The following is a 15,487-nucleotide window of genomic DNA, read 5'->3' as shown; positions in this document are numbered from 1 at the left end:
TCACTAACAACTACTCAGATTTCAGTTACCCACTAGAATAATGACTACCAAACATCCATTATGTTCCAATATATATACTAGCAATTGCACACTTTTTCCATGCAACAAAATGTCGATAGGTTCACATTTTCAAATGTGAAATTGAAAATTAAGTTGTAAATTGAATGTTTTGGCATGGAAGTCAAATGTCTGATTTCTTCTCTATGTTTTATTCAACAATACATTTCTATTATAAATATTTAATATCAAGATCACAAATGAAGATGCTTTAATTTATGCATTTTCGATAGGCATATGAATCACAACACCCTTCACAACATCATAAAACTCTTAACTAACAATGTAATAAAATTAGTTATATTTCCATAATAAGATCGAACATTTTAAATTCAAACAACAAAGAAAACTTATACTAAAAAAAGTAGGATACAAATCTAATGTAGACATTCATTGGGTTCATCTCCCTAAAATCAAGGACAATTTGTAGTAATAGATTAAATGGAAGAATTGAAAACATATAATTCAATTTTAATAAGAAAAATCGTTATTATCTTATGTTTTAAATATTATAAATCAGTATTGATTTCATTATAAATGACAAAAAGTTGCACACAAAACATAATTTTAAATTTCTAAATGGATATAAAAAAAATATTTAAGATAATTTTCAAAATATTCTAAGAAAAATCATTTATAATTTCAAAAATATAATATTGAAGATATTTATACTCTGAAACAAAAATCTTAAAGTTCTAAATTGATATTAAAAATTATTCAATATAATATTCAAAATATGCTAAAAAGAAAAAATCCTTGATAATCATTTATAATATTCAAAATAATCTACAATTCCTAGATTGATATTAAAAAAATTTAAGATAATCTATATATTGTTTGAGATATATTAAAAACTAGCATAGGAAACAATTTTCTGAATTAAAAACCTTCCACATAAAATCTATCCACTAATAAATAACATTCTATTTTTCTATTAACTGTAGATGGTATATTCTATTTTTCTTATTAAGTGTAGAAGCTAAAACCCTTTAAAGGGTAATCAATTCATAAACAAGTCTCATCAAGGTTTCCCGCGACCACCCCCTCTTAAGGATTTTGCTAGACCCCTGCTGAACTCTTTCAATGCCACACAAGGCTCGGAAGGATCCAGAAAGAATGGGTGGAAGGTAGGTTGGAAAAGCCTTCCTCCGCTGAAATCTACTCCTATAAGTTCAACACCTCCTCACTCTGACTGGAAGAGGAAAGGCCTAGGAAGTAAAGTCTTTGTCATGTCATCATCTGAGTTGAACCCCAATATTGGGCGCTTTAAAGAGAATGCCCTTTTTGCCAAGTTGTGTGGTATTGGAGGCAGTTGTCAAGATATCATGGATTGGTGGTCTTCTTCCTTTTCTGGTATGGTTTCTATTTGCCCCATGCAAAATGACTTCTTCTTTATTGAATCATTGATTCTAGTTTGAAGGATAGCATCATCAATGGAAGCCCCATCTTCTATCTTGGCTCTTCCTTCCACTTTGTTGACTGGAAGCCAGGTTTTGATCCATCTTCTCATAAGTTTGAAAAATCTCTAGTTTGACTCTCCTTAGAGGGTCTGCCCTCAGAGTTCTAGTGTCCGAAAGCACTCTTGAAAATAGGTGATGCTTTAGGCTTCCTAGTGGGTATTGAAGAGGACTTTTTGAATGGTCTGAAAGGGGATGTCGCCAACATCTATGTGGAAATAAACTTGGACCAAGGCTTCTATGGAGAATTGGAAATAGTCTCGGAGGTCGAAAGATGGAAATAGAGAATCAAGAGATCGGTTGATGAAAATCCTAGCTAATGCATTCTTAGAAATCGGATAGTTAATGGGAACTTTGTGCAAGGATCAAGGGGAACGTTATTTCAGTCAAGGGAGCAAATACAACAACCTACCCTCCTTTATAACATTCAGTGGGTCCCCGTTGTCTAGCCTCAGCTTCAGGACACTGCTTTAGCTTCACAGGATCTCCAAGGGAATGTTTTTTCCGAGGAGATCCAATTTCAAAATCTTATTGGGGAAACCCATCAGATAAGCAGGTCACCGACTTATATCCCCTCTGATCCCCGTGTGTCCTCTGAGGATCCCCATTTGATTCTCTCTCCTAAAATGAATTTAAAGACCAAAAACACTTCAAGAAGACTTTTTGGCCAAAAAAAGAACCCTATCTTAAACCAGGGAGCGTTTAATGTCTTTATTTTGAAACCTAGAAAGGTTTCCAAAAAAGGAATCGAGTGAAAAATCAAAACAATGTGGGGAATCCTTCTCTAGTAGTTACTCATAAGAAGAAGGACTTATCTTTATCAAATATGCTATCAGAAGACTCTAAAAAATGATATTATTCAGGAGATGATTGCAACCAAAGTTTCCTCTTTCCAAAATCCAATAGCTTCCCCTTTTAGGAGGGTCAGCTGGAGGAGCAAAAAGCCTATCATTCTGATTCTTCTCATTCCTCCCCCATTCTACAAAGGTTTGTTAACCTTTCCTCGGAATCTCCAAATCCCTTCATAGATTCCCCTCCTCTACGAGCTCCTAGTGCTAAAATAAACTTAGATGCTAATACTCAACAACTTCTTAATGGCTTTATGACTAAAGAAGAGGATTCGGAGTAGGTAATGTATACCCTTCTTGCTGCCATGTATTCTAAAATCAAGAAGAAAAGGAAGCTGGGAATTAAGCATATGATAGATGGAAAGGAAAGGTCAGATTTTGGCTTTACTCCTCCCAAGAGAGGCAGAAAATATCTCAATGAGCAGATAGTTAAAGAAGGGGAGAATGAGGCTCGGACCAAGCTCACTGACATGTGGAAAGTAGGGAAGGGATCCCCCCTTCTTGAACAACAATGAAAATATTGTCGTGGTATGTTAGGGGCCTCAATGCCCCTAACAAGCAAAGGGTGGTTAAGAGAAGAATTCGCTTGACGAATGCAGATATAATTTTGCTTCAGGAATCAAAACTTGATTGTCAGCAAGCAGAGTCTTTTGGTGCCGGATTAGGACACTTCTTTTAGGCTTCGCAACAGATTGTGGTCTCAGTTGATGGTGCTTCGGGGGGTCTTATGATAGTTTGGAAACCTTCCTTTGTCCAGCTAGATGGAGTAGCCTCTGATAGAAATTCGTTACTTGTGAAAGTTTTGCTTCTTCAATTTAATGTCTCCTTCTTCTTGCTCAATGCATATGGACCTTCATCCCCTTCCTGTAGACGTAATATTTCGCTCAATCTAGATGGAGTGATCTCTCAACTTCAAGGTCAAAATCTTCTTATTGGAGGGGACTTTAATGTCATTAGAGGTCTGAGAGATAAAAGGGGTGCTATCTCAAGACTTGGCAGATCACAACAGGATTTTAATGATTGGATAGACAGAAATGGGCTTCTAGAAATCGAAACAAGGTATAGCACTTTTACTTGGAACAATCAAAGGCAAGGCTTATGTAATATAGCGGAGAAAATAGATAGAATTTTCTAGTTGGGAGATCTCACTTCCTTCCCTTTTGTCTTGGAGTGCTCTGCTCTTCCATGCTCAAGCTCGGATCACTTCCCCCTTCTTCTTTCTCTCTAAGGGGATACATGTTGTTTGAAACCACCCTTAAGGTTTGAGTTCATGTGGATGAAGGATCCTAACTTTTTGTCCATGATATAAAAAATGGTGGAAAGAGATCAACTTTGAGGGATCAAGGATTTTTTGTTTCGTGTCCAATCTTAAATATGTGAAAAAGAAGCTTCTACAATGGAATGAATCACATTTTAAAAATATATTCTCTACTAAAAAGAATATTGAATCTCAACTTGAAGCCTTGAATGACAGAATCATTAAAGAAGGTATGTCGCATGCTTCCTTCTTAGAAGAAAAACAATTGTTGGCAGAGTATAGGATATTCTATCCAAAGAAGAAATTTTTTGGAAGCAAAAATCTAGAGAGAACTGGTTGCAAGTTGGGGATAAGAATACTAAGTACTTCGATAATGTAACAAAAGTCTGGAGAAGCATAAATAAGATCACTAGGCTAGAACTCCAAGGCAACAATTCTATTGAAGATCCTAAGGCCTTAAGGAAATAAATTGTTAGCTTCTTCTCAAAGCTCCTCAATGAGGAAGGCTCAAATCTAATGGAGCAGAGGAAGCTCCTATCTTGCATCCCAAAAATTATTACGGAAGAGAAAAATGGGAAGTTAAATGAAAGTTTTTTACTAGAGGAGATCACAACTGCTCTTAACCAACTCCCTTTAACCAACTCCCTTCTGATAAAGCACCAGGGACAGATGGATTTCCAACTGGCTTCTTCAAGAAATGCTTGCAATTTTTTGGGCTAGAATTGGTGGAGGCGCTGGAGTATGCTAGAAGGTCTGGCCATCTTCTCAAGGAAACTAATAACACCTTTATTGTGCTAATCCCAAAAAAGGAGAAAGCTATCCATCTAGGAGACTTTAGGCCAATCTCCCTCTGCAATACTGTCTTCAAAATCCTCTCCAAAGCGATGACAAATAGATTGAAACCTTTGCTAGACAATATTATCTCAAAAGAGTAGACAAGTTTTGTTCCGGGGCGTTTGATTCTAGACGGAGTAATAGTGGCTCAAGAAGCAATTCACACTCTTCAAAACATGAAAAGGCCAGGTGTGATAATTAAGCTGGACATATCCAAAGCTTATGACAATGTGGATTGGCGCTTCTTATGCAAAGTTCCGCAGGCTTTTGGTTTCAGTAATCAATGGATTAATTGGGTCTTTGAGTGCATCTCTACACCTAGATTCTCAATTCTTATTAATGGAACACCAGAAGGCTTCTTTTCATCATCAAAAGATATTCGACAAGGAGATCCAATCTCTCCTTACCTCTTCATAATTATGGCTAAAGCCCTGGGAAGAGCCATTAAAGCAAAGCACTCTAACAGAGAGCTAGAAGGAATCAAGATAACTTCCAACTTTATAGCAACGTATCAACAATATGCTGATGATAACCTTCTGTTGGGAACAACAAAAGCCAAAGAAGCACGTCAATTCCAAACACTCCTGGACTCCTATGGCAAAGTGTCAGTCCAGTTAGGAAACAAAGATAAATCAGAGATTTTCTTCTTCTCCACACCATTGCCTTTGGAGAACAGGATCTTAAGGATTCTCAATTGCAAAAAGGGTGTTCTACCTTGCATCTATTTGGGCATCCCATAGATAGGAGCCTGAGGAACTCAAAATTGTGGGATCTTTTAAAGATAAAGTTGGACCATAATGTTACCTCGTGGAAAGGGAAGTGGTTATCTTGGGCGGGTAGACTGGTTATGCCTCAAGCATGCTGGCTTGATGATGATTGTAATGTATTCATCACATTTTGTCATTGATGAAACACTCTCTCACACACATATGATTACATTGACTACCGGTGTAACTTCAATTGGTTTACACTATCAACCGGTATGTTTAAGGTTTTATCTCTAACCGGTACTTTGTGTCAACCGGTATGTGCATAAGAGACAACCTATGGCTACACTAACTCGGCATCAAAATAAAGATGAAGATGAAGATGGAGATCAAGCGGAAGATTCTAGGACAACGGTTCACATGTTTTGTTCCAATCGTTATTGACTGTCCTAACCGGTATCTGATTTTGTGATGAGTTACCAGCACCGATTTCTTAGCGCTAATTTTTGTGATGAGTTTTGATCACTTGTCTAGATACACTGCACCTAGGAAATTGTGTTTTGATTTCCTTAGGCCAACATAAGATTTGAATGTCTATTTTAAGACATCTTAGTGAATCATTTGGTATGTAGAGGATGAGTATGGTTATGATGTTATGCAAATACTGATATGCATCAAGAGTGAAAGCTTTTGTTGAAGAGCGATAAGTGTTAAGATGAAGAGCAGTGTTGAATGTACTTAGAAGGATCTGATCAAGCAAGTATTGTGCTACTTAGAACAGATCAAACTATTCTTGTTGTTTTCTAATCATTACAACAACATCAAATCCCCTAACTGAGTAAGCTCTAACAAGCTTCATTGTACAAATACTCTAACAAGGTGATCCATTAGTTTAGATTCTCAAATCCTCCAATGAGGTTACTCCTAACAGGGTAGTACTCTTAACAGGGTATAAGTTTCTAGTCAAGCTTTGGGATCTCTAACAAGATTCGCTCCTAGCAGAGCACTTTGTAGACCTTAACCGGTCAGTTATCTATTACTGTAGATAGTTAACTTGTGAGTTCCATCTCACCGTAGTTTTTACCTATTTGGATTTTCCACGTATAAACACTTGTGTTATGGTGGATGCTTTACTTTTTGTGGATGTTGTTATATCATTTTGGATAGCATGTATTTTGTTTAAATGTTTGGTTAAGTTCATATATCATTTATTGTTTGAAGTAGTGTTTTATTTGGTGTCACTTATTCACCCCTCTCTTAGTGCTTTTCAAGTCCATCAAAGTAGTCATCTCACCTCTTCCAATTTATTTAATTTATTACTTAGCTCTAACTGTAGGAATGAATAATTATGTCATTCAAAAGGTGAGGATTTTTTTTTGGCAAAAAATTGAAGTGAAGCACAAAATTGCATTAATAGCTTGGGAAAAAAATTGCAAACTGAAATCTTCAGGAGGATTGGGAGTCCACAACCTTCAGATTCAAAATATGGCATTGGGAGCCAAACTAGTATGGAAGATGCTTAAAGAACCCAAAGCAAGATGGGTAAGAATGATGAATTCCAAATATGTAGAAGCAGGCGAATCCCTTAATCTTTTAAGGTCTACTAATCACCCAAAAGGTTCTTGGATATGGAACTTCATTAACAAATGCAAAAATCTGATAGCTGACTATGTCTCTTGGGATGTCCATGATGGTTCTTCTAGTCTTTTTTGGGAAGACTCTTGGGGGGGTTATCCGAGTTTAGATAGTTTATTATCCATTCCAACTACTAGATAGTGGTTACAACAACATTGGGGGAAAAATGTTAAGGACTATGTCAATTTTGAGAAGGAGAACCCTATCCTACACTTGAAGTGGAAGAATTTGGAGGGGTTGCCTCTTCCCCTTGCTGAGTTAAGCCAATTAATAGAGTCAATCAAAGAGAGACAATTGTTCTTTAGAGAAGGAGCAGATGCCCTGATATGGATCCCATCTAAATCAGGTAACTATAGTGCTAAGGATGGTTACAAAACTCTAGCAAGTCAAGGGGTTTCAAAGGATCAAGGAATCCCTCAAAAACTATTTTGGAACAATAGAATTATCCCTAAGGCAAGCATTTTTCGTGGCTAGCAACAAAAAAGAAAATCTAATAGCATATAGGTTTAGAATGATGGGTTTTGAGGGTCCATCTAGATGCATTCTTTGTAAAGCTCAAGAAGAAAACAATTGACCACCTCCTACTCAACTGTCCCTTTTCGGCAAAGTGTTGGAGATGGCTATGGGCCAAATTAGGTTGGATAACAACTCTTCCAAATGACATAGTCTCACTTTATCAAACTTGACCAATAAGACCAAATGATGGTTCTCTCAGCTCTCTCTGGGAAATCTCTCCTTCCTGCCTTGTCTGGAAGATCTGGAAAGAACGTAATAGAAGGCTTTTTGATGGAAAAGCAAGAAGTTTAGAGTCAATTCTTTATTCATTGGAAGCTTCAATAGTGGAGAATACCAACAACAGTCTAGCCCTATCTACAAGCTTAAGCAAAAATTTTACGGCTTAGGATGACAGAACCAGACTAAAGTGGTATGGCTTAAAAATTCCCCCTAATGTTGGGAAAAAATGTAATGGCAGAGATAGTGTAGCTTGGACCCCTCCCAAACTTGGATGGTTAAAGATGAACTTCGACGAGGCTTCAAAAGGAAACCCAAGTGCTTCTAGTATAGGATGTGTGGTGAGGGACCATAATGGATTCTTCATAGGAAAGATGGCTCGATCAATACCCCCGAATACCAACAATATAGCAAAATTCAAGGCCTTATTGCTAGGACTCTCAGAGTGCTCAAGTAGAGGGACTAAACATCTAGTTGTGGAGGGAGATTCAACTATAGCAATTAATGCAGTTAAAACCATGAGATTACCAAATTGGAGACTACAAGCTCTGTTGGAAAGGATTTTGAAGGAATTGTCCAGATTTGATGATTTCTCTTGCAAGCATGTCTATAGAGAAGCAAATTCAGAGGCAAATGCCCTCTCTAAGATTGTGGCAGATGGAACCAAATTGTCTTGGTGGGCGGAATAATTTAAAGTAACCAGTCCTAGTGATTGATGCTCGACCTGGTTTGATAAAGCGACCTAGCTTTAGATTGAGGAGATTCAATAGACTTCAAGAATAAGTTTGAGGTCATAAATTAGCTCAGTGATTGACACTTTGACTGGACCATTTCTCTCTTCATTGGTACGCAAAGTTTGAATAAAAAGTTCTTTTAATCAGAAACAAGGGACTCACTACTCTCAATGACTATTTATCTTGAATCAAATGTTCCTGTTGGAAATTTAAGTACCTTTTCAAAGGCTAAGCTGGCAATCAGCGCCTCCTCTGCCATGTCTCGCCCAACATGAACAAAGCTTTTGGTGGAAATTTTTATTTTATTTTTTTCGGAAAGACATTTTAAATTCTTTCACCTGCTGTCAGAAATCATTTAATGAGAAGCATTTTGGCGTACATCTCGAGAGATTCATGACATTATCAAAATCTGTCGCATCCCCTGCAAAACTGAAAGGATGTCGCCTAAAGGACCCATACATGATGAGTTGTCTCGGCGGAATGAAATCTAATGTTGAGCCTTTAATTTCTCTTGCTTGGAAATTTGTATCTCGCCACCTTCCGTTCTAGGGTTATCCTACTTGAGTTAACTTGCATTAAAGGCTGCAAGTAGTGGTGTGTTTGAAGGACAGTTATTTTATGGCGATTCATTCTCGTCTTTCCATCCGCTCTTCTAGCTCTTTCGAAAGCTGGTTCCGATTCTTCCCCTTCCTCCTCATTCTATCCCCTACGATGGCTTCAAAAGACCCCTTTGGCTTCATCATTAGAGCCTTTCCACGCCCTATCTCCTGCTTTGGAGCTGACACTCCCATTTCCCTTTCCTCGAAGAGCTTACGAGTCTCTTTCAAAGAGATTTCAGATCTTAGGCTCAAAAGATTACTGCCCATGCCAGAGCCTTTAGTTATCTTAGAGGTCAAATTAATTTTAGGGAGTGGGCACATTAGAGGAACGAATACCTGAGGGATAATACCTTCATCTCCTCCAAGTTTGTGGCATCTCTCCTGGATAATCAAATCGCCAAAGAGGTCTTTTCATTGACAAATGCATTATTTAGTCAAGACGTCCAGGAGATTTGATTCTCTTTTTGTTCCTGGGGAAGTCATTAATTATTATCCATTTCTACTGGACCTCAAAGGTCCTGCCTTAAAGCAGCACAGGGCTCTTGCGGCAATGGCAATCAGGTTTCTAAACTGGAGGATGCTATCAAACGATTTGGACAACAAAGACAAGGAGGAGGAATTTGTGAATTTCTCAAGGTTAAATGGTTTTCTCCCTTCCAAAATTGAGCAGGAGGTGTGTAGATATGCAGCGACTAGTTTTGTTAGCCACAAAAGGGCTCATGTTGCGCAAGGCAAGCAGCTCCAGGCAAACGGAGGGGTCGCCCGCGCGGCAGTGGACACTCTCAGGCATCAACTTCTTCTCAGGACCGATTACCTTCAAATCATAGATAGGATTTTATGATTGATTTTGAAAATGCTTTGCTCTTTTGGATATTATAGGCCTTATTTTTTGTAAACATACAATCTCGATAGTGATAGATGTTAATGGCCATCATCAGTAGTCTGTAGAGACTTATAGAAGTCTCCTTTTTATACATTTTCATGAACTCTCGTATGTCTGGTTAGCTTTGTGTTAGATAGAATTCAGTTTCTTAAGGAGACTCTGATTGGTTTTTTTCAGTTTGGAGAAAAATAAGAAAATTAAACTCTGTTTATGTATATGGACTTAATTAATATAATGAGGCTTAGCCGTTTATTGACCGAAAAAAAAAATCAACTGTAGTTGGTACATTTTATTTTTCCTATTAAGTGTAGAAGCTAGAATCATAGAAGTCGGGATAACTGCCTCAGAATAATTTTAAGGACGAAGTCGAGAATTTAATTATTTTTTTAACTTTTTTGGTGATGAGGATTGTGGTCAATGAAGGATGCTCTTGCATCAAGCTCTACCAAGAACATATTGAGTTATCATAGCTTGCATCTGCCAGATTTTTCAAATGACTCTTTCAGTATCCTTGTGTCCACATTCATTAGCTATATGTAAATTGGCAGCAGCCATCAAAATGGAATTCGCTAATTTTCAGTCTGATATCCATGGATGTTCAAATAGCCATGCTGCAAGAAGCAACGCACAGCAGCTGAATTAAGAATGTTAACATGGTTAAGATATATTCATGCTAGGCATTTTTCAATTACTTCAGCACAAACAATAAACTGTTTGTTTCTTGTAAATAAAAGGAGACTAAGCTGTGATCAAAGCTCAAGTTAGAACTCATGGAATATAAGATCCTCACGGCAAGCATTAAGCTTTTGATGATAATCAAAGCTGGAAAAATGTGAGGCTTTTAAGTTTTTACTGTGGTATGCGGCCTTACAAAAATTTGATTAAAAACGATGGCAAAAATGTAATTTTACCTCCAAAACCCTGTCCCTTGTTACTGTGCATTGCAACAATTGAAAATCTAACTATTTGAGGGTGGTTTTAATCTGGCCTTTCATAGTAGTCTATCCGCAAAATTACGACTTCAAGTTGGGAAGATGTACAATTTACAAGAGGCGTGAATCCTTTAAGGCACACTCTTTATGACTTCAATTCCATGTATATCTTTTAAGTTTTGAGAACAGGATTTGAATGGTTGGGAAGCTTATTGGTAGGCAATTTTTATGGGCATTTGGTAACCAAAGTTCTTAAAATATCAACTTATAACCTTCTTATCCAAGCTTTGCTTCTTTTCTCCAATACAATGGGCTTGCCTTCTTTGATCTAAAATACCCCCTTTTTTTAAATTTTCTTGCTTTACAGTTGGATTCAGAGAAAGACAATATGAAATCTTTACTTTTTTGGTTGGCTATTTTTAAATCTAGTAGACTGTGATGGTAGTAGATTATTTAAAAATAGATGAGTAGAGCAATCTTTTCAGAATGCAGGGAAAATAGTTCTGTGGCTGTACCATACTATAAATAATGATGGTTGGCTAATTCAATCACTGAAGTTCATTAATCATGGTCTATCTCACCGGAGCATGTATTTTGTCACCGTTAATAATAGTTTGTGATATTAGCCTGGCAATTAGTTCAATGGCAATCATTGCTGGCATTTCGATAGCAGAACATTCTATCTTTAGAATAAAAATATATTCTTTATACAATTGTGCCTAATCAATATACTTGCAATCAGAACAGGTCCTGAATTCTATTTTACATTTTTTAATTAGGCTTTTTTTAAAGTTGAGCAAGCTCTCGTACAAAAAGCCTAAAATAATGTAAACAGCTCAGACGGCAATCGAGATGCATAATAATTCTTGCTCATCGGATACCTGCTTAAGCTCCTTCTCAAACGAGGCTATGAGTTCTGGGTCAAATAGAGAATCCTCCCAATTTTCCCTCACGATGGCAGAAAGACTACAGTTACAACAAACGGTGGAATAAGAAGAAACACCTGAGTCTATGATGGTCATTGCTTTTCTGTTCATTTCATGGGCAGGGGAAGAATGTATCTCGATTTCAGCTTTATCAATCCAAAACTGCTCAGAGCTTCCAACGGTGCGTGGAGTTGAGCTTTGATCTCCACGGATGTAACTGCCAGAACTAGTAGTACTTACTCCTGCAGGATAGAGATGTTCTCCACTGTTCGGCCAGTCTTTCACGCTTCCGACTGAAGAAAAATTGAGAGTAGATGGGATACTGATGGAACCAAGATCATTAAACTTAACTCTTTCATGCGAATTTCTCTTCCTTGATTTCTGCTTTGTAGATTGATGTTTTTCTAAATTTATCTCTGCTAAATATAGCTTTCCTTCATTTGCCTCAACAAGGTGATTGTTTTCCTGATTCCTGATGTCTATTTCTGAGAGCATGTGACCCAAATCATTAGATAGGATACTGATGGGACCAAGATCACTAAACTTAACTCTTTCATGCGAATTTCTCTTCCTTGAATTCTGCTTTGTAGATTGATGTTTTTCTAAATTTATCTCTGCTGAATATAGCTTTCCTTCATTTGCCTCAACAAGGTGATTGTTTTCCCGACTACTGATGTCTATTTCTAAGGGCATCATGTGACCCAAATGATAGAGGCACATTTTGGATTTCCTATTCCACGGAGAAGCCTTTCTTCTCGCAATAATTGTGTCATATTCCTTCAATTCCATAAATTTCAAACTTTCGGTTGTCCTTAAAGCTCTTTCCTGCTCACCATTGTCAAATGGTTTCTCAGAAGTATGATCAATGTCTCTATCTTCCAGACCTTCCATGAGCTCCCATGTATTGATAATCTCTGGCCTGTCCTCCTCTGTAACTGTGCATTCTTCTGACTCGTCCTCCATGGGTTTGCTTTCTTCTGACTCGTCCTCCATGGGCTTGCATTCTTCTGACTCTGTAAGAATCCAACAATGAAACTAGAGTTGAGCAAACTAGTCAAAGTAATCATCGGTGCCTAGCTACAAAATATATTTGGCTTCTAGTCAAAGACATCAATAGGAGGAGCTTATACAGCTGGTGTGCTCTGGTCAACACATTAGTTGTTTACCGTAGGGGTTATGGACAGTGCCACTAATGGCGATAAGCTATAAATAAATTTGACTTAAGAGAAAAATAAGCCACAACCCACAATCAGTTTACATAGGGACGACAGACAGTGCCATGAGCTATGAGTAAATTTGACTTCAGAGTAAAATAAACAGAGTAACGTACGGCAATAAGATTGACCATCATTATCTTTGCTGATGGAAGACTGCAAAGTCTCCTGTGTTGCTGCAACAGAAGCTTGCATGCTAAGATAGTTATTGCATGTCATAGCCACAAACTGCTCATGGTTCTGTGCAGGAAGGCGCTCTTCTACTTTAGGCATTGCTGCTTCTGGAGTAAATGATTGATGAAAATTCTGGAAGCTTTTTGTTCTCAAAACTTTCTTAGATGTTATGCAACCCATTCCTTCTATAACAATAAATCCAATTGCCACTCTAGATTGGTAATCCTCAGCCAGAATAGAGTTAAATTCCCTGCATAGGCGTGTTTTACATCAGGCAAGCCTAAAACAATATTTGTAGACTACAACAAACCAAATGAAAGTAATTGTTTCACTAAAGATCTCTGTTTGGTCTTCTTACGGTGATTACATTTGCATGTAAAATGGCTCAACTTATACAATATTCAGCAGATATTTAGCTTTCCACTATCCATGCAGTAGCAGATTCCTGTATAAAATTATCTAAGTCTTTGCATTCACAAGGTAAAATCTCATACATAAAACCACAAATCCCTGCTCTGCAAAGCCAATAAATGATAATGATGCTACCTATGAAAACGCTGAATTGCAAACATATTGATAAAATACCAACCTTTCCTACTTGTAGGATCTTTTGCAGGTCCCCCAATAAGCAATTAAAAATTGATAGAAGTTCAGGCTTGGCAAGAAGTAAGAGACTAAATTTAAATTGATTGGAGTTCAAGCTTGGCAAGAAGCAAGACCTTAAACGTGAGCTTAATTTCTGGCAAAACTATGACAAGTTAGCAAACTTTTATAACCATAAAATTATTCCCTATCAAAAACTTTCACTAATTAAACAAATCTCGAAAAATACTCCAAAAAAACTATACTTCGCTAATCATGCACCTGGATGAAAGCATTTCATAAATTCACCTAGCTCAGCTTATACATATTTATGCACAGTTTTAACCTCCCAAAAAAATTGCATAAGCAAAAGCATAGGGAGCACCAAAAAAACAAAAAAAAGAAGAACAAGCAAGCATAGGGAGCACCAACAATAAAAAAAAGAAAAAAAAAAAAAGAAAGCATAGGGAGCACCCTAGCTAGTTGGCTAAGAATGGCTAATTTTATATAGCAGAAATTAAGAATCGTTCCAAAATGACATCAAATTTATAACAGGTAACCCTTTACATAGAGCGTAAGTCTTCTTGATTCGTCAGAAGCAGCCTGATTAGAACTCACAGATCAAATCTTCAATCAGAATTTGAAACTATAAAAAAACATATCAAATCTATCCATGGAATGGGCGTCATATCTAATTTGATCTGATTCTAAAAGAGCAGCTTTAAATCCAATTTTGTAAATTGTTTTGTTGACTCGATAAGTACAAGGCGAAGGATTCAATTTTACAGGTGAGAGAGGAGGCAATCTATCTTACTTCACTAGCGCCACAAAGAGGCATTTTGACAAGGGCCAGAAGACCATGCGTGCTTTTCTGTCTCAGGGCGGCCGCCGTCGCAACGCTGTTGCGCCAGGTAGCTCCCACACATACGCTTCTATGGCAATTGTTCTGTCTGAAGAGGGCTCCGCCATTTTCTTACCCGTCAAGGTCCCTGCTGCTTCTGTGTCTACAAGCATCGCCGCTTCTCTGGCCTTTTGGTGTCATTTAGGTTTTGCTTCTTTGGCAGCTACCCTGGTTTTCTTTGAAACCCCTTCGTGGTATATGGCTAATAAGGAGCCCTAAATGCATTCTGCTTACATCTGCACATAAATACGTATAGAAAATTTGGGGTTTTTAAGCTTCTCTTAATTTTTTTTGCAGCATAGCACTTGATCATGAATGTGCAGTGTATGAGCCCTTAATGCATTCTGTTTACATCTGCACATACATACGTATAGAAATTTGGGGTTTTTAAGCTTCTCTTCATTTTTTTGCAGCATTCCACTTGATCATGAATGTGCAGTGTATGAGTATATTTAATTCAGTTTGGAAATGGAACAAATGATCCGTTTTTCCATCTACAAATGATTTGTCATTTAATTTAATTGTGGTACAATTAAGGCATACAAATTGAAGGGGAATCTAACTGTGCTCAAACGATGTTAACATACCCTACGCTACACTTGTAGGTTTTGATATTATGATGTCTCTTTCAAGAGTACAAGTTCTCCACCATATATCAATTTAGGCAAGGCACACATACCCTATCCTTGCAGTTTTGATCTTGTGATCTGTCTTTCCATAATACAAGTTCTCCACCATAGATCAATTCCTGATTAAATTATTTGAAAACAATTTGAAGGTGGATAATTTGAATAAGCTATTTGAAGTGGGAAGACTTCATCAGATTGTAGATTTTTTGATCAAGATTTTTTTGATGGATTAATATTTCTTCTATTACTTCAAAAAAAAAATTACATCTTCATAAATTAAGAGAGTACAACATAAGATTTATCATAACAGTAACTTTATTTGATGGATTAATATTTCTTCTATTAATTACATCTTTTTAAATTACGAGAGTACAACATAAGATTT

At 37.1% G+C, this 15,487-nt stretch overlaps 2 protein-coding genes across 2 annotated transcripts; one reads left to right on the top strand and one right to left on the bottom strand.

The window, feature by feature from the left end:
• Positions 1-7,812: 7,812 nt before the first annotated feature.
• LOC131858471 (uncharacterized) lies at positions 7,813-8,217 on the top strand. The gene has a single exon (XM_059211720.1). The coding sequence runs from the start codon at positions 7,813-7,815 to the stop codon at positions 8,215-8,217; it is 405 nt and encodes a 134-aa protein (XP_059067703.1).
• Positions 8,218-11,396: 3,179 nt separating this feature from the next.
• LOC131026780 (uncharacterized) lies at positions 11,397-15,157 on the bottom strand. The gene is made up of 3 exons (XM_057956751.2): positions 14,387-15,157; positions 12,933-13,240; positions 11,397-12,615 (listed from the first exon to the last, which is right to left on the bottom strand). The coding sequence occupies exons 1-3, from the start codon at positions 14,431-14,433 to the stop codon at positions 11,513-11,515; spliced, it is 1,458 nt and encodes a 485-aa protein (XP_057812734.2). The 5' UTR covers positions 14,434-15,157; the 3' UTR covers positions 11,397-11,512.
• Between the last annotated feature and the right edge of the window lie 330 nt (positions 15,158-15,487).

The sequence above is a fragment of the Cryptomeria japonica genome, chromosome 1 (genome assembly GCF_030272615.1).
Source record: "Cryptomeria japonica chromosome 1, Sugi_1.0, whole genome shotgun sequence".
In the NCBI taxonomy this organism is placed as follows: Eukaryota; Viridiplantae; Streptophyta; class Pinopsida; order Cupressales; family Cupressaceae; genus Cryptomeria; species Cryptomeria japonica.
This window is presented reverse-complemented; position numbering and strand designations above follow the sequence as displayed.